The sequence below is a fragment of the Tenrec ecaudatus genome, chromosome 12 (genome assembly GCF_050624435.1).
Source record: "Tenrec ecaudatus isolate mTenEca1 chromosome 12, mTenEca1.hap1, whole genome shotgun sequence".
Classification (NCBI taxonomy): domain Eukaryota; kingdom Metazoa; phylum Chordata; class Mammalia; order Afrosoricida; family Tenrecidae; genus Tenrec; species Tenrec ecaudatus.
This window is the reverse complement of record NC_134541.1, coordinates 117,324,366-117,344,834: the sequence shown is the minus strand read 5'-3', so window position 1 is coordinate 117,344,834 and position 20,469 is coordinate 117,324,366. Positions and strand designations below refer to the sequence as shown.

The 20,469-nt window shown below is 37.8% G+C and overlaps 1 protein-coding gene across 1 annotated transcript in view; it reads right to left on the bottom strand.

Annotated features, from left to right (window-relative positions):
* The window catches only part of LOC142422893 (phospholipid-transporting ATPase ABCA3-like), a 186,061-nt gene that overhangs the window by 99,135 nt on the left and 66,457 nt on the right, over positions 1–20,469 (bottom strand). Inside the window, exons 6-7 of the mRNA XM_075528113.1 lie at positions 17,611–17,792; positions 8,019–8,156 (exon numbers count right to left, since the gene is read on the bottom strand). Coding sequence (XP_075384228.1) covers positions 8,019–8,156; positions 17,611–17,792 — 320 coding nt within the window. The remainder of the gene's footprint in view (positions 1–8,018; positions 8,157–17,610; positions 17,793–20,469) is intronic.

Here is a 20,469-nt window from a genome sequence, read left to right as displayed (position 1 = left end):
GCAGGAGCTTATACATCCCACCCACGTACTTCAGGCTGAAAAGGGGGATGGACCAGTGAGGAGTGCCACACTACATGGAAAGCTGAAGACAAAGCGACTGGATCCTCCATAATTCTTCAAATCCTGGGCCCTTCCCCCACAGGTACCCAAAGGGGCCAACCTAACATTTGTGCACTTGGCAGCAGTGGAGGCTGCAACCTCCTGGAGTTTCCTGGGGCTGAAAGCAGCTATGGTGCTGGATTGAGGTGTTTGTTTTTTTAAAATAAACCACCAGTGAAGACAAAGAATGAAAGAGGGGTGGCATCATCCCCCACTCTCCATAATCCATACCCCCTGGTTACCTTCACGCACTTGTGGCTGCATTCCTAGTGGACTGAGAAAGAGTAAGTAGCTACTAGTCCTGACTTGGGATGTTTTGCTTGTTTTTTTCCATCTATTTGCAGTCTCTGTCCCTTTTTTCTGCTATTGTTTGGCCTTTTTGTTTCATTCCTTTCTGACTCTACCAGATGGCAACGACAATGCCCACATGATCCACCCACTCCAGTACCACCAGGTCATCAAATAAACACAAATTCCCAAATACTATGGTGTCCCAGAGACAACAGGCAATTTTAGTTCATATTTGGAAACAAGACAGAAAATCCATCACGAGAGACAAAGAAGGACATTACATAATGAACAAAAAGCTATCACCACAATAAAAATATGTGCACCCATTGAAAGACCTATAAAATACATCCATCAAACTCTATGCTAGAGTTGAAGAGAGAAACAGACAACACTATAATAATAGTAGGATAATTCAATATACTTCTTAGAGGAAGGATAGACGACTACAAAGAAACTCAACAAAGACACTTATTCTACTTTTATTCAATGCTTATATATTATATAAATAATAAAACATTTAACAAAAAGCTCATGAGCAGAGTGCTCTACCATTGAGTTCTAAAAATATTCAGAGCAGACAGCAGTTTTACTCAAACTATTCCAGAAAATAGAAAAAATGACAAACTCTCTCCCAAATTCATTTTATTGGGCTAGAATAACCCTAATACCAAAATCAGGGAAATAAATAATCAGAAAATAAAATTATAGAATAATATCATTTATAAACATAGATATGCAAATTCTCAACAAAATCCTAGCCAATAGAATCCAACAAAATATCAAAAACAAAACATCAAAAAACATCACGATCAAGTGAAATTCATACCAGATATGCAGGATGGTTCAACATTAGAAAAACATCAATGTAAATCCATACTACAATAAAACAGACGGGGGAAAAAAAGAACAATATGATTGCATCGATTGATGCAGAAAAGACATTGACAAATCAAAGACCCAAGTCTTATAAAAACTCTCAACAAAATAGGAATAGAAAGAAAATCCCTCAACATAATAAAAGGCATATATGCAAAGCCACTGGCCGACATATGGCTCATGGAGAGGGAGTAAACGCATTATTCCTGGGATATCCTTTATGTCCACTCTTATTCAATATTGTCTTTGAAGGCTTAGCAAGGGGTATCAGGCAACAAAAGGAAATTAAAAGCACTGAAGTTGGCTAATGAGAAATAAATTCTATTTGTAGGTGATATGGTTATATACGCGGAAATTTGCAAGGACTCAGTAAGAAAATTGTTGGAAATGGTTTAAAAATTCAGCAATGTGGCATGATTCATGATTAACATACAAAAATCAGGATTTATGCATACCAAAGCAAATCAAGGAAAATACCATTTAAAATAGCTATTCAAGTGATGAAATACTTAGGAGTAAACCTAACCAGAGGAATAAAAATAGATAATTCCTACATAAATGGAGGAATATTCCCTGCTTATGAATAGAAAGGCTTGATATTGTGAAGATGTCAACATTACCTAAATTGATCTTTATAAAAAATCATTTTATTGGGGGTTGATACAACTCTTATCACAATCTATACATACATCAATTGTATTAAGCACATTTGTACATTTGTTACCCTCACCATTCTCAAACCATTTGCCAAATTGATCTATAAATATAATGCACCACTGATGGATCTTCCAGCATTATCTTTACAGAGGTGTTAAGATTAATCCATTCATTTTACTATTTTCTTTCTTTTCTGTTTTTTTTTCCACTCACAGAGTAAGCTATTGATTTGCAATTTTATTCAAAATTTACCAATAAGGCAAGGTAAATTATGCCTTGATCTCAACTTACAGTTTTTGACAAAAGCTGAATAATTTACATAAAATTTAAATTGTAAACCCCTGACTTCAGAAGGCTCTGGATGACAGTGGAAGCACAGAAACCACCTGCAGGGTCCACAAATGGATTAAGCCTTTAGTGAATCTCCTCTGATCATAACTGAGGGCTTTTAATAGCCTTATGATCAGACAGAGAGCATTGTATCTTGTCATTTGATCCCCTCAAATATAATGAAGGGGAAACATATGTGGATTAACCTCTGCTGAATCCCCTTTACCCATAGACCAGGGACATGAATAGCCCTACTGCCATGCAGAAGGCCCTGGGAAGGGGATTATTGCAGATGCCACTTGAAAATTTCATCTTTTTAATGATCTTTTGCTCTCTTCACCTATGATGTTCTTGATGTCATCGCATAGTTCATCCGTAATTAGTGTTCAATGCATCGGATGTAAAAATATGAGCAAGCATAAGGGCCTTAATTCGTGGTCCAATTATACTACCAAACATAAAAATCACACGCACAGCAGAAGCCAGAGCAGATTACTGCTGTTGTTGTTCTGACTCATAGGGATGCTAAGCACAACAGAACAAAATACAACCCAGTCCTTCGGCGTCCTCACAGTTGTTATGTTTGACACAGCGACTATGTCAGTCCATCTTGCCAAGGGTCGTCCTCTTTTTTGATGCCCCTCTAGCAAGGATGATGTCCTTTGCCAGGGACTGGTCTCCCCTGGTGATATGTCCAAAGTACATGAGACAAAGTCTCTCAATGGCCTTGCTTTTAAGGAGCATTCTGGCTGTACTTCTAAGGAATATTTGTTCTTTGGGCTGTCTGTGGCACTTTCAATATTCGTTTCCAGCACCATAATTCAATTGCATCAAATCAGTTCTTGAGTTGCTCCTGAAATTCAGATAGGCTATATTCAAGGTCATATTTTGTCTCTTGTGTACTTATTGTCATTTTTTTAGCTTCGCCTGATTTTCATATGTGCACTTGATCTGATCAACAGTTGGTCCCTGGCCTGGTATTCACTGCTGACACTGAGCTTCTCCATGGGCTCTTTCCACAGATGTAGTCAATTTGATTTCTGTGTGCTCCATCTGGTGAGGTCCAGGTGTATAGGTTCCTTTTGTGTTGTTGAACAAATAGTATGCAGGGAAGAAGATGGTCTTGTAGAGTTTTATATGCAATCTCCCGCTTTGTGTCTATCACCAAGGCTGTACTTTCCAACTACTGTATCAGCCTATTATGTTTGTCTCTATTTTTCATGTGGGTTTTTATTTGCTTTAGGAATAAATAAGGTTAATATTAGTTTGCTTTAAAAATAAATAACAATCATAATGATTGCCATTTTAATGATAAAGGGCTGTGAAGCAATGAAGAGAATATAACAGATTCAAAATGAATGAGGGAAAACGTAAAAGAAATGGAAAGACACATTGACAAATCAAGACATCAATGAAAAAAATATCAGGATGTAGAATACTGGAATTACATTATTAATTTAACTTCATTTCCATTTATGTACCATTCTGTTCAATGACAATAGACGATACGTTCTTCACAGAACACATATCTATGGAGAGGATCTTCTGGGCCATAAAATAAGAGAAAATAATTCAAATTCATACAAAATATCTTCTCTGACCACACTGGGTTTAAACAAGAAATAAATTATAGCATATAATCAGAGACTAAGTAACCCACTTCTAAATAACTCATGAGTCAAAAGGAAAATTAAAAAGGGAAACAAGAGCATGTAAAAATGAATGAAAATAACAGCAAAATCTCTATGATATCACTAAAGTAATGCTTAAAGAATAATTTATAGTGCAGAACACCTAAAAAACTAAAATACTGAGAGCAAAGGAAAATTTAAAACCCTAAAAATATTAGTAGTGAGTGCAAAAAAAATTGTGTTCATAAAACTATTCTATTTTTGAATGCTTCTGGGATGTTAGTATTTTAATATTTTTTACTTCATATTTTATGAGGGTAAACCAAAAAAGTCTTGCTAAAAAATCATGGAAACTTTGATTAAAAAAACATCAAAAGTGAAGCTTCTGTTTACTGACATAGCCTTTATGTAGGCCTGGGCATCTTCGAAGGCAGCTGTGTTTCCGTCTTTCTGATCCCTCCCCTTCAAAGCTCTTTAAATCACACATCAACCTGGCAGTTTGGGGATCCTCAAGGGGCTCGAATGATATTTTTTGAAATGTTCTTTGAGTTTGGGGGAACAAAAAGACATCTAAGGGGGTGAGATCAGGGTTTGGGGTTCTTGTTGGACAGCTGGGGCTACTCTTCAAGAATGAGTAGATGCAATGTGATGCGGAAAAAATCCTCAGCGCAACCTTCTTGCCATTCCTCTCAGCAATGCAGTTTTTATCTTTAGGAAAACATCTTCCCAATCAGCCCCTGTGATAGTCTCATTTCCCTTTGTCATTTATTGTTGTTCGGTGCTGTCCTCTCAAGTGTTTCTATGTTGGAGCCCATTGTAGCAGCCATGGCATCAATCCATCTAGTCAAGGACCTGCCCCTCCACCTTGAGGTCCTAAAAAACAGTTGCTATATCTGCTAGGTAGCAAGATACAGGGTTGTTCCTTTTCCATGCCTAGGGACCTCCTACAGGAGGCTGGAAACTGATAAAGGCTAAAGGGCATGTGCCAATTCAGGCCCTGAGCCAGAGGAGGTGGTACACCTAGGTGGGCAGTACACCTGGATTGGCCCAATCTAGGCCAGGTGGGATTAATTCAGCCAATGCGGTCAACCAGTACTGTCAAACACGCCTCCCTGCAGAGGACCCTAAAAACCTGCAACCTGGAGACCACCGTCCTTTTTCCCAGCTGCTCCTCTGCCTTCTGGTCAGCCACGCTGCCGACTCTCTCTCTCTGTCTTCTCTCTATCCCTCCCCCTCTCCCTCTCTCCTGGGCCTCAGGCCACCATGTGGGGATGTATGCTGCCATGAGTGTGCTTGTGTTCAGTTTACTGTGAAACCTGCAACGACTTCTATCCTTTATAAAAACCCTTTCGGATCACAAACCAGGCTTCAGAGTGAATTCTTTCTTGTGAAAAGCCAAGGATATCCTTCTTGAATTTAGCTCACTCAGCAGATCCCATTGCAAGCCATTGTTTTGATTGGAGTTCATTTTTGCAGGTACTTGACTTACTCAGCTCTTGTTGACTGAACTGATCATAGAAACATGTTTAAACATGCCTCCATGTTTGGAATCAGCCTCTGCACGGGTGGCCTGGAACTCTAGTAGCAAGACTTTCCTACTTTTACCCTTATACATCCTGTACAGTGAAGTTCTTGTCTGCTAATTAGATAATCAGTTTATAAATGCAGTAGCTTATTTTTAAATGCAGTCATACAGTGGTATATAGAGTGTGCGAATAAAAATGGAACTGCCTTCTTAATCTGACTAATTTTCAGAGCCTTCAGTGCTCTTGTGTGATCTTTTGTGTTAGCATGTTTGTTAGCATGTTATGTAACCTTTCAATTTTTAGAAAGAAAAACATAATAAACCCCAAGTAAGTAAAAGAAAATAATAAATATCAAGTTAACAAGAAAACAACAGCAGCCAATACAAATAGAAAACAATCAATAATCTCTCACTAGGCTGATAAAAAAATCACTCTAGATGAAACAAATGCCTTTAATAACTTTATACATATTTACTAAATTGAATTTAAGGTTAAGAGCCTTTCTGCGAGGGGGGAGCGGGGAGGAAGGGGAAAAAAAAAGAGGACCTGATGCAAAGGGCTTAAGTAGAGAGCAAATGCTTCGAGAATGATTGGGGCAGGGAATGTATGGATGTGCTTTATACAATTGATGTATGTATATGTATGGATTGTGATAAGAGTTGTATGAGTCCCTAATAAAATGTAAAAAAAGGAAAAAAAGAGCCTTTCTGCAATGAATATTCCATATATTGATGGCTTCATTGATTATAAAAAATTTAAAGGAAGAAATAATATGTTATGCAAAAGCTCTTCCAGAAAAGTGAAAAGGATTAAATACACTGTAATTCATTTTAAAGGACAGAAATACCTTGATATCAAAACCAGGCAAAGGTTTTATAAGAAAACTACAAACCGGGTTTAGGAGAGGAGATGGGTCAGTCAGGGTGCGAGGTAGTACCCATGAAGAACACAGCTTTCCCCCAGATCCTAATGCTTCCTCCCCCCAACTACCATGATCCGAATGCTACTTTGCAGGGCTGGATAGGGCAGAGGTTGTACACTGATACATATGAGGGTTGGAGGCACAGGGAATCCAGGGCGTATGATACCTTCAGGACCAAGGGTGTGAGGGGCGATGCTGGGAGAGTGGAGGGTGAGTGGTTTGGAAAGGGGGAACTGATTACAAGGATCCACATGTGACCTCGTCCCTGGGAAATGGACGGCACAGAAGGGGAGGAAGGTAGACTCTGGAGGGCAAGATATGACAAAATAACAATGTATAAATTACCAAGGGCACATGAGGGAGGGGGGAGCGGGGAGGGAGGGGGAAAAAAAAAGAGGACCTGATGCAAAGGGCTTAAGTGGAGAGCAAATGCTTTGAGAATGATTGGGGCAGGGAATGTGCGGATGTGCTTTATACAATTGATGTATGTCTATGTATGGACTGTGATAAGAGTTGTATGAGCCCCTAATAAAATGTTTAAAAAACCTACAAACCAAGGTCATTTATTAACCTAAATATAATAATCATAACAAACTTAAGCAAACCAAATCCATTTGAAATTAATAATGACTTCAGAGAAGCCAGCGTGAAGAGCTCCCATAGGCTTATCTTCTAGAAAAACAAGTATAACTGGTGAAAACTATATAAAGAAACCAACTATTTAAAGTTTCTTGGCATCCAGCAAATGAAGAAACATTTGTGAAAATCTAATAAAACTCCTAAGGAGAGTCTGTGGCATTTGAACATCCAGTTGCTCGACCTTGTCATCTAGGAATAATTTCAGTTTCCCCTTTCCCCTTCACTGTCCACTTTTCCCCAACACTTTAAATTCTATGAAAAAAGTATTTGGTCTTCTATTAGCTACTACCATGATCTTGGTCCAACTGCTAAGACTTCTTACAGAGACTGCCATTTGATATTCTTTTCCATTATTACTCTTCTCCTGACCAACCAGTCTGCCAACACCCCAATTTTCATACAGTGATCAGAATGATCTTTTCACATCATAGATCATGTGCTTCCTGGGCATTATACCCATCAGTGGCTTCACAATGAAACCATTTGTCATTATTTCTCTGTGATCTTTTCCCCTCAAAATATATTGACACATGTATTGATGCGTGTCCATCCAACACATCATGATCTTTTCATCTCCGGGCCTTTGATGTGTGGTTCTGTCTACTTTGTGTGCTCTGTCTTTGATTTTTCAGATGATGGTGCTTCACATTCATTAGTCCTCGCCTCCAAGGTCACCTCTTCAGAAAGGCCTTCCTTTAATTACAGTTGGTATGTTCTTCCCTACCCCACACCCAAATGTAAACATCCTACAACCCAACTTATACTTATTTTCTTTATATCATTTGCTTCAAGATTCAAGTAATTTGTTTCTAAACTCATGAGATACAACGCAATGCACACCTTACAGAGCAAATAAGGCTATAGTTGGAAAGAGAAGCATGTATTTATATCTTCTATTTATCAATACTTCATTAGAACTCCACCTCTTAAAATGAGTCTCTATTATTGAGATACTTTGTTTTCTTGAAATGAACAGCTACAAACAATTCTAATATATAGTATGTGGTTTTCAGTGGCCAAAGAAAAGAGGGACCTTTGGAACATTACCTTGGACAAATGTCTCATATAGATACCTGCCACCAGATTCGGAGGGACGGCTTCAAAATACTTGCTCTGAGATGTCACAGTACTTTGGCTTTCTTCTATTTCCTCTCTCATTCTTGGTTTCCCAAACCAATAAGATCGCTACAGAGAAAAGCAAACTATAGTTACTACAATATGTACTAAGTAGTGAAGCATTCGATCTGAACTGAATTATAACAGGTAAAGTGATTGAATCAGTAGTTGTAAACCTTCCCACAAAGAAAAGCCCAAGGTCAGATGACTTCTTAGTAAATTCATCTCTTCAGGAAGGCTTTCCTTTGATTACAATGAGTCTTTTCTTCCCTGGCCCACACCCAAATGTAAATCCGTTAAATTCCACTAAGCAATTAAATAATTAACTCCTGCCCTTCTCTAACTCATCCAAAATACTGAAGAAGAGGGAATATTATCTCACTCATTCTATATGATCATGTACCTAAGTCAGACAGACATTACAAAAGAACTACTGACCAATATTTCTTAATGAACAAAACAGTTTTATTGGCACTTCTTGCACATACCATATAATTCAATAGTTCAAAACGATCAAGAAGAGTTGTATAATCATTACCACATTCAATTTCAGAACAGTTTCTTCTTCCTTGTACATATTTTTATTTGTGTAATTATTAATTTCTTAAATTGTGGGAAAAAAACAAAATATTCTCCAATTAAACAACGTATACATGTATAATTCAGTGCCATTGATCATATTCTTCATGTTGGACAACCATTATTGATATGCTTTTCCAAAATTTTCTACCACCATTAACATAAACTTTAAGCCCTCTAAGCAAAAACTCTTCCTCCTTCACCCATGCTAATCATAGGTCAAGTTTGGTTTCTTTCTTTCTTTTTTTTAAAGTAGTTTTCTTGATATAATAGTCACATGTACGACATTTCCACAGTTGAATAGCTTTTTAAAAAGAGTTGTACATCCATCATCACTGTCAGTTCGAATGCTCCCTCCCCCCACTGCACTCTGTTTCATTCCCAAGTCCCCTCCCCCTCCCCCTCTCAGCCCCATTCCCGATAAACCATTGCATCAGCGATTGTCTCTATGCATCCACTCTACCTGCACTCCGTAAGCTCAGAAACCTAACAGAAACAATAAAGACAAAAACAAGCAGAAAGAATAAAATAATAATATAAAGACAAAAATAAAAAGTAAGAAAGAAAAGACCACCAACTATTTTAAAAAGCCAGAGAAGAAATTTCTGTTGTGGAACAAGCAAGAAATATTTGAGCCTAGAGCAAATTCAGGTTAGGTCATGACGGATCTTATCTAACCAAGTGTCAGTATCATATTTTACCATGGCTTGATCCACCACAATCAAGTTTACAACAATCTCTGACTGATAGTAGAGCTGTTGGAGTCTTTTGTCTGAAGTTAGAAGGAACTGACAGAGGTGTAATCTGAGTAGATACTATGCTGATGGGCTTTTGGTTTCCACTGTCTTCCACAGCCTTCTACAAATTGGGTGTTCATAATTTAAGATTTTCCCTTCATAATATTTTCATTTTGGTATCACCATCTTTGGATCACACAGGCTGGTGTGCTTCTTTGTTGTGGACTTAATTGATGCCTCACGTAGATCATTACTTGTTTGAACACAAACTTTTAAGAACCCATACATGATTCCAATGGATAGCCAGGGATCTCCTGCTTTCTTCACCACACTGCTGTTGCTCCGTATCTACAGTGGTCTCTTCACAAAGGCAAGGATCAAGCAGGGCCATGAAATAAGAACTAACTGTTCTTAGATTGAGGCTAGAATTATGTGGCTCTTGTGTGCTGGTCTCTGGGGAGTCCTGCCCATGTGTGCTACTTGGTGGCCATCTTGCTCTGGGCCCCAGAACAATAAATATTCTTATGAATATATAAAAATATCTTCATAAAACACTAGCAAACTGAATCCAACAGTATATTGACACAATTATATACTTTGATGCAGGAAGCTTCAAAAGATGATGGAAGAAATATACAGAAGCACTGTACCAAAAAGAACTGGTTGGATTCAATAAAGGAAGTACATAAGACCAATGATATTAAAGGAAGGGTTGAAGACATCAGAAAAAACAAGGATCCACTGGAATGGACGGAATAACAATTAAAATGTTTCCACAGGCTGATGAAGCACTGGAAGCACTCACTCATCTGTGCCAAAAAAATGGGAAGGTAGCTACCTGGTCAACAGACTGTTGTGCCCATTCCAAAGAAAGGCAACCCAACAGAATGTGGAGATTATCAAACAATATTATTAATATCAAGTGAAAGTACATTTTACTGATGGTGCTTCAACAGCATTTGCAACAGTACTTTGGCAGGCAGCTTCCAGACAGTTGAACTGGATTCAGATGAGGACCTGGCACGAGGGATAACACTGCTGCGTCAGATGGATCTTGGCGGAAAGCATAGTCTATCAGAATGATGGTGATTTGAGTTTTATTGATGATGCAGCAGCATTTGGCTGTGTGGGTCATTAAAAACTGTAACATTGAAAAGAATGGGAGTTTCATAACACACCATTGGTCTCATGTGCAACGTCGACCAAAAGGCAGTCAGATAAACAAAGCAAGTGGTTCCTGCCTGGTTTAAAAGCAGGGGATGTGTGCATCCAGGTTGTATCCTTTCACCATAGTGCTTCACTCTGTATGCTCAGCAGGTAATCTGAGAAGCTGGGCTATATGAAGAAGTTCGAGGTATCGAACTGAAGAAAGACTTGTTAACCTAGATATGCAGATGGAAAGCACGGAGGACATGAGCATTTGCTGATAAAGATAAAGAACCATGGCTTTCAGCATGGATTACAATTCCATGTAAAGAAAACCAAATACTTCAACAGACAAAATCATGATAGATAATAAACAGAGAAAAGATAGAAGTTGTCAAGGATTTCATTTTGCTTGTATCCACAGCCATGCGCATGGAAGCAGCAATCAAGAAACCCAACAAGGTATTGCAATGGGAATGTATGTTGCACAAGACCTCGCTAAAGTGCTGAAGAACAAAGACCTCGCCTTGAAGGTTAAGGTGCACCTGATCCAGCCCATAGGGCTTTCAGGTACCTCCAACATATGGTAAGGCTAGATAAGGCAGCAGGAAGCAGGGGGGAAAAGTGATGCCTTTGAAGCAGTGCGAGGGAAGAATATTTAATATACGATGGATTGGTATAAGAACAAATTTGTCTTAGAAGAACAATTCGAATTCTCCTTAGTATGAGTGTGGCAAGACTCTGTTTCAAGTATTTTGGACATAATATCAAGAAAAGGGTATCCTGCCTCATAGAGGGCTAGCGAAACAGAAGAAACCCTCCATGGGCAAGACTGACGCCATGAATAGTTGCAACAAAGATATCAAGGCAACAGTGAGGAGTGTGTTGGACCAAGCAAGCGCTGTTTCATTTTCTTCGACAATGTCTCTGTGAATTGGAATGGACACATGGGCACCTAGCAACAACATAATGACGAGTAAGAATAAGCATCATTTTTACATGTCTATTGGCCACTGAATATTCTCTTTACTGTTCTTTTTTATTTGTCTTTTTATTGATACATTGTAGGTATTTTATATGTATTTTGGATGTTGGACCCTTTTTTTGATATATCATTCCCGAAGAATTTTCCCAGTCTGTACATTTTATTTTAACTATTCTGACAAAATCCTTTTATTTTTATTAACTTTTTACTGTGAAGTGGGGAAAAGTTTACAGGGATGAGAATCTGTTTTGCATTCTTCAATTCACAGGCATTTTACTTGGTTGTAATTTCTTCAATATAGCATCACTTATATTACTTCCTGTTTCCTGTTTTCAGCCCTCTGTTCTTTATTTTTTGCTCTTTATTGTGATCTAGGTCAAGGTTTAAAAAACAGACCTGTTTTTATTCAACAGTTTATATACATTTGGTTCAACTCATTCGTTTCAATCATCTCATTGTGCCAGTACTATCCCACTTCCTCTAGTGTTTCCTTTTTCCATTTCTTCTTGTTTCCTAACCCTCTGCCCTTGAGTAAATACTGCCTTAAAAAATCTTAAATGGTTGATTAGTCTAACACAGAGTGAGTTCAGTTATAGACCTATAGAGTGACAAAAGGACATGAGCCTGGTCTCTTTCATGATTTTTTAGTTCTGGTTAACATTTCTTCCCACTCTACCCAAGACCTTCTAATGTGATTCTTTATTTTATTTTATTCGGGGCTCTTATAGCTCTTATCACAATCCATACATATATGCATTGTGCCAAAAACATCTGTACATATGTTGTCGCCATCTTTTTCAAAACATTTTCTTTTTACTTGAGTCTTTGGTATCAGTTCCTCATTTTTAACCTCCCTCCCCTAGCCTCCCTCTTCCATGAACTGTTGACAATTTATAAATTATTCCTATTTTTTAATGTCTTAAACCGACCGCTGTCTCCTTTCACCAACTTTCTGTTGTCCATCCCCCTAGGAGGGGGGGAGGGATACGCTGATTATTGTGATCTGTTCCCCCTCTTCCCTGCCCCCTTCCCTTCCCCTCTGAGTATCACTACTTCCCTTATAGGTCTTGAGGGGGGTTATCTGTCCTGCATTCCCTATGTTGCTAGCTCTTATCTGTACCCATGTACATGATCTGGTCTAGTCAGATCTGTAAGGTAGAATTGGGGTCATGATAGTGGGAGGTTGGGAGAGGAAGCATTAAAGAACTAGAGGAAGATTGTGTGTTTTGATGGTGTTATACTGCACCCTGACTGGCTCCTTTCCTCCTTATGGCCCTTCTGACAGAGGAAGTCCAATTGACTACTGATGGGTTTTCGGTCTCCACTCTGCCCTCCCCATCATTCACATCAATATGATTTTTTTTATTTTCAAAAATTTGGTACTGGCAGCTAGGCACCATCAAGTTCTTCTGGTCTTGTGGTGGCTGATGTTTGTGTGGCCCATTAATCCATTGGACTAATTGTTTCTATGCGTCTTTTAATTTTCATGGGCCTTCATTCCTCTGGATGCAGAAAGAAGAATATTTGCATCTTAGATAGCTCATGCTTTTAAAATTCCAGTCACTACTCATCAAAGTATGCATGTGGAACATTGTTTTTGTGAACGGTAATTCCAGTTGACCTTGGTGTCCCATGAAATTCAGAGACTCATTCCTTCAAGGTATTTATTCATATCTCAATTTTCATAATTTTGCCTGCTGTGTGCTCTCCCATATTCAGGCATATTTGTAGCTAAGGTAAATCTACATATACAAATATCCTCTGTCAAACCTATACATATTTATGGATATCTTCCCACTCTCCTTGATCAACTTATAGATCACCAATATTGCACTTGTGTACAAAACAGTATTTGCCTCTGTTGCCTTCAACTCTTGTAAACCTCCTAGTCTTCTAATAAATACAAAGATTTCATTTTTATAAGGTCCTAGTTATAATTTTTTCTGCTGCTTCTCATGTACCTGTAGTTTTACTTGATAACCTATCATAAATCATATCCAATGTGAATGGGGGGATGGGGCATGGAGTGGAGACCCAAAGCCCATCTGTACACAATTGGACATCCCCTCAGAGAAGGGTCATAAGGAAGAGATGAGCCAGTCAGGGTGCAGAATGGCACCAATGAAACACACAACTTTCCTCTAGTTCTTTAATGCTTCCTTCCCCTCACTATCATGGCCTCAATTTTACCTTACAAATCGGATTAGTCCAGAACATGCACACTGCTACAGATAAGAGTCCGCAACACAGGGAATCTAGGATAGATGAACCCCTCAGGGCCAATGATGGGAATAAGGATACCAGGAGAATAAGGGGAAGGTAGGGGGGAAAAGGAGAATCAATCACAAGGATCAATATATAACCCTCTCCCAAGGGGATGAATAACAGAAAAGTGGGTGAAGGGAGACATCAGTTGGTGTAAGATGTGACAAAAATTATAGACATCAATATGAGTCCAAGCTATAAAATTCATAAAAGAAACCATAAGAGTGTATTTATCAATGGGTTGTTAGATATGACATTTTAAAAAACATTTTATTAGGGACTCATACAACTCTTATCACAGTCCATACATACATCAATTGTATAAAGCACATCTGTACATTCTTTGCCCTAATCATTTTCTTTTTTTTTCTCCTCTTTTCTTTTTTTACGTTTTATTAGGGGCTCATACAACACTTATCACAATCCTTTATACAATTGATATGACATTAAAGGCATGATCAACAAAAGGAAAATTAGATCCACAGGACGTCACAATTGTAAATTTTTAATAAGAAAAGGACACAATCAAGAGAGTAAAAAGACATTCATCAGAAAAGAAAACTAGTATATCACACATCTGATAAAGAGAGTATCCTGATTATACAAAGGTAAATAAAGATATTGCTAACAAACTCATGTTGTTGTGAGATGCCAGCGAGTCTGTTCTGACTCATAATGACCCTGTGTCCAACAGAACGAAACACTGCCTGGTCCTGCACCATCCTCGCAATTGTTCTTATGTTTGAGCCCATTGATGTAGCCACTGTGCCGATCCACCTACTTTACTAAGCATGGTGCCCTTCTCCAGGGACTGGTCTCTCCTGACAATATATCTAAAGTACATGAGATGAAGTCTCTCCATCCTTGCGTCTAAGGAGCACTCTGGCTGAACCTCTTCCAAGACCTATCTGTGGGTTCCCTTGGCAGCCTATGTTACTTCCAATATTCTTCCCAACACTACAGTTGAAATGCATTGATTTTTCTTCAGTCCCCCTTTATCAATGTCCAACTTTCATATGCATATGAGGCAATCGAAAATATGGCTTGTGTCAGGTGCTCCTTAGTCCTCAAAGTAACATTTTTGATTTTCAATACTTTACAGTGGTCATGTGCAGCAGATTTACCTAATGCAGTATGTTGTTTTATCTACTGACTACTGTTTCCATGAGTATTGATCGTGGATCCAAGCAAGACAAAATCCTTGACAATGTTGACCCTGTCTCCATTTATCATGATGTTACCTATTCATCCAGTTGTGGAGATTTTGGTTTTCTTTACATTGAGTTGTAATCCATACTGAAGGCTGCAGTCTTTGGTCGTCATCAGCAAGCGCTTCAAGTCCTCACTTTCAAGTAAGCCAGGTTGTGTCATATGGATTTCACAGGTTGTTAATAAATATCTCTCCAATGTGGATGCTGCATTATTTACTTACATGCATGCTGAATGGGTATGGTGAGAGAATACAACACTGACACACATCTTTGCTGATTTTAAACCATGCAGGAATCCTGTTCTGTAGAGATCTTTATTAAATAAAAATATCAAAATGTGAAGCTGATGTTCTTCAACATGACCTTCATCCAAGTTCTACACACTTCTGAAAGTAGTGTTTGCATCTCTCTAACCCCTTTTCCAAGGAATTCCTCTCTCTTTGAATTATATCACATCAATTTGGCATCCTTGAGGAATTTCAGTCATATTCTTTTAAAATGTTCTTTGAGCTCACAACACAGGAAATCAAGGACAGATAAACCCCTCAGGACCAATAAGGGGAGTAGCAAAACTAGGAGGTCAAGGGAAGCAGGTGTTTTAAGGGGGAACCAATCACAATGATCAATGTATGACCCCTCCTAGGGGATGGACAACAATAAAGCAGGTGAAGGGAGACAGCGGTTGGTGTAAGACATGAAAAAAATTTATTAAGGGTTCATGGGGGAGGGAGGGAAACTAAAATGAGGAACTCATACCAAGAGCTCAAGTATAAAGAAAATGTTTTGAAAAAGATGATGGCAACGTGTACAGATGTGCTTGACACAATGGATATATGTATGCATTGTGATAAGAGCTGTAAGAGCCCCCAATTAACAAAAATTAAAAATAAATAAACATTCTTTGAGGGGCAAGATCATAATTGGAATGTGAATTTGGTAAGATTTATCATTGAAATGTTTGCAAAACATCTATTACTACCCTCCAAGAATGAATAGGTCCATTATTGTGATCTACAAAAATTCCTCAATGCAAATTTCCTAGCATTTTCCCTCATTAATCAAGTTTTACATTTCCTTAAAATGTCTTCCTAAGATTATTCTTTTGGAATACCTTCAATAATAATAATAATAATAATAATAATAATAATAATAATTTGCCATAACCTTCTGAGTTGATCTCTCTGGCTGAAATTTCAGTGACACAACAGATCCTTAGAGAAGCCCTTGTTTTGATTGGAGGTTTGTTTGGAAAGCACCCAAGGAGACTGAAATACATGTATTGCTGAGGAAACGTGTCTGTAGTTATCCACTGATAGCATGTTGCAATAGGCTTTGTTTGGAATCACCCACACATGTATTAATCACCCACACTAGCAACACTTTCTGACTTACACTAAGACTGTGGCTCCTATGCACCCTTTTGTCTGAAACTGAACTCATTTTTGTGGTACAATTTTCAGCAAGACAATAAGCAGTTCTATAAAGGGTATAATAGCACTAGTGAGGTATGCACACCTTACAATGGTCAATTATTTGAGTCCAAAAGGCCAACATTTATCCAAGGACAAAGTTCAAAAGGGTTAAGAAAGAAAAGGCAATTAAAAATGGGAAGTGATATGGGTGATGGTATATTGAGAGAACGGGATTGCAGGGAAAGAGGCAAGACTAAAGGTGAATAACTTTTTAGTGTAAAACTGATGATCTACTCTGTAAACCTTTAGCCAACAAAAGGTTTTATATATATATCCTAATTTTTAAAAAATGACATGGTACTTGAAAGGCAGTGCTTTTCTAAAAAAGGATATACCAATGCCCAACAAGTACATAGAAAAATGTCCAATATCATTAGGTAAATAACAATCAAACCACAGTGAGATCTCAATTCACACCCACTGGGATGGCTTTAATTAAAAAAAATAGAATACTTAAAGTACTAAGAAGATATGGAGAAGTTAGAGACCTTGAAATCAGCTTTGTATTTCTCCAAAAGTTAATCACAGAATGACCATGGGAGTCACCAGAAAAGAAAAGAATTAAAAACAAATATTCAGCTATTTCTACATGAATGTTCCTAGCAGTGACATTCACAATAGGCAAAAGGTGCCGTAGCCACTGTCCTTCACTACACTGGCTCAGAGCATCTTATTTGTACCATAGATTCGCCAGTGCTCGTAAGGAAGAAGGTGAAGAGCAAGCCACAGATGGTGTCCTCCAGTAAACCGGGCTACCCTGGGTAGGAAAGAGGTAGCGTGACCTCATGAAAGAAATGTCTAATCCCTTCACAACGAGTGTCTGAGAAACCATCACACAGGATGCTATCGGAGCACTCCTTTTACAGAGGCTTTTAGGTTTCTGTATCCTCCAGTCGAATCCACTGGGTACCACTTTTGTTTGAAGAGAAATGTTGCTCACCATTTACAATACTTGGGGTTTCAGTTTCTTATATATTGGTGCACATTTTCATGTGTGGAAAACTTCAAGACATTGATGTGATTTCAATAAGACTGCTCTATAGAGTATTGTTCTGTAAAGAAGCTTTTGCTTTTATTATAAATAATCGAACTAGGTTTGCCATTTACAGCATGAGCATTAGAACTCACCTTAAGGAAGAAGTACCACGGTTGGGGCACACCATACTGCCCTGGAAAGACCGTTTCTATATACCAAGTCACGAGGCCGTACAAGAAAGCATCAAGTAACAGCATTCCAAAAATATAGCCAAAGATGAGGTTTTCCTCAAGGAGGGCTTGTGTCCAGAGGTTATCCCACTTGACGCCAACTTCTGAAACAAAACAGAAGATATTTACTATAGATGAGATTTCTGTGATTTAAAAGATTGATACTCTGTTTTGCCATTGTAAATGATGTATCTGCCTGATATTCTTTATGCTTAGGTTATTAAATCCTCCTTCACCACCTTCAGAAATAACCAGTGACTACTGAGACAGAAATAAGCAATGCCAAAAAAGTCAATAAAAAAGCTGGCCTATTGGAACGTATCCTTCTATTCTCCCCTTCATGTTATGATCTCAGTGAAATAACCACCAGGGCATACGACTGGAAAAACATTTACCAGCACTAAGAATATGCTTGGAGCTACTAATTTCAAGGTCAGCAGCTAGAAACTACCAGCCACTCCGAGGAAGAAGGAGCTATCTACTCTCATAAAGAGCGACTGTCTCAGAAACTCACGCAGGCAGCTCTATGCTGTCCTATAGGGTCACTGTGAGCCAGCATGGACTTGATGGCAGTAAGCATACATGGAATATCAGAATAAAACCGTCCCACAAAGCAGAAGACACCAAGCAAACTAAACTAAAACAAAGCCATCAAGTTCACTTCAATTCATATCATTCCCATGTAATAGTATTGCTAAGGCTCCAACTTAATGGAGCGGACAGGCTCAACTTTGTCCCACAGAGCGGCTGGTAGGTGGGTATGAACTGTCAACCTTGTGCTTAACAGTTCAATGCTTCCATGATTTTAACCCCAGGCAGCAATTATGAAAAAGGAAAAAGCATGTTAGCAAAATCAGATGAAAAATCCTTTCCACCTCTTTCTCCATGTGTGGATAGAGGGTAGGAAAGGATTTGGGTTTGCAATGAACCTCTAAATCGCAGAGGAGAGGCATAGTGGGGACAATGGCCTCTTAAACTTGTTTCCTCTTAAAGACAGCTCTCCCGTGTCTCCAGAGTAACACCATGAGAAGAAGATCCGTGAGCATTCTGTTTTTGAGAATGCCATTCAAATGGTAATAAAGTAATAATTGTAGAAAAATCATAAGATAAATCAATCATTTATTAAACTGAAAGCAACTGGACAGGATAGACCTGCCTGTGGGTTTTCAAGATGATAATTTTTTATTGGAGTAGAAAGGCTAAGCAACAAAATAAAATAATTAGATTGATAAAATAACCCAATTAGAAAAATTAGAATGTATTTCTGTCCCAGTTTAAAGCAATGAAAATATCACACTAGATAAATCCTGGTGTGTTTTTAATTCTTTGTATGTACAATAAGAATTGTGTAGGCATACAGAAAAATATTAAACGCACATTATTCTTATAGGCTATTCATGAGGAGTAACTTTTTGCTCATGGATGAGAAAATTAAATATCCTGAATCTTCACATTAATCAATAGATACCATAAAATTTTCACTAAATCCCCAGAGGACTTTTCATAGTGCTTAACAATGTAATTCCAAAATTCAAGTGGAAGTGCAAGGTGACAGGAAGAACAAAGGAACACCAACATAGGGGGCAAGTTTAACAGATAATAAGGTTTGACATGAAGTTACTAAACCATTGTGGAATTGATATAACATTGTAAAAGATAAACAGAAACAGATGTCTGCACATACGGAATTAGAGAATTAGAAACCTGTAGAGAACAACAATTACGTGTAAATTTTCACAGGGAAAAATTCAATTAGTTTATTATCTTATAAAAAATATTTTTTAAAGAGGACCTGATGCAAAGGGCTTAAGTGGAGAGCAAATGCTTTGAAAATTATTAGGGCAAAGAATGTACGGATGTGCTTTATACAATTGATGTATGTATATGTATGGATTGTGATAAGAGTTGTATGAGCCCCTCATAAAATGTAAAAAAAAAGAAGAAAATGATTAGGGCAAAGAATGTACAGATGTGCTTTATACAATTGATGTATGTATATGTATGGATTGTGATATGAGTTGTATGAGCCCCTAATAAAATGTTAAAAATAAATAAATAAATGTTTAATGTAAAAATCCAGTTTTTAAATTTTTAGAGGAAAAAGAGATTATCTGTATGACTATAGTGTGAAAGGGCTTCTTGAGTAAGAGACAAGCATAAAAACTATAGGAAATGTTAGCAACTTTAACCACATTGAATTAACAACTTTAAAAAAATCCATAATAAACACAATTTAGATGAACCATAGACTAAGGAGCGTTATACAATGTACTCCACAGAAAGGATTCAAATCACTCTATATAATGCAAAAGAATCCCCATTTTCCTCCATAGAAATGTAAACATTGAGATGCCATTTTTAACTTAGCAAAAAGGAAAAAGTGGAATAATTTGACAGTGTTGTAAGATGTATAAAAAAGTTTAAATATCTACCAGTTTATGGACCTTGACCAGCTTGTCTACTGTTCCATATCTTCCAATATACAAGGGGATATCCCCCCCCAAAAAAACTGGAAAATTTTTTCAATGCTATGTATTTAATTTTTTTTACAAAACAATCTTATCACCTTTAAAGTACTCTCTATTACACTTAATACATTTGTCAAATCTGTGATTCTATTCTTGGAAACATTTTTCAAACCTGTCTGGATGAATAGCAGCACCTCCCTCATTTTTTTCTTCACTTCTTCTACGTTGTCAAATTGCTGTCCTTTCATGTCCCTCTTAATTAGCAGAAACAAAAAGAAGTTACATGGAGCCAGGTCAGGTGAGAAAGGTGCAT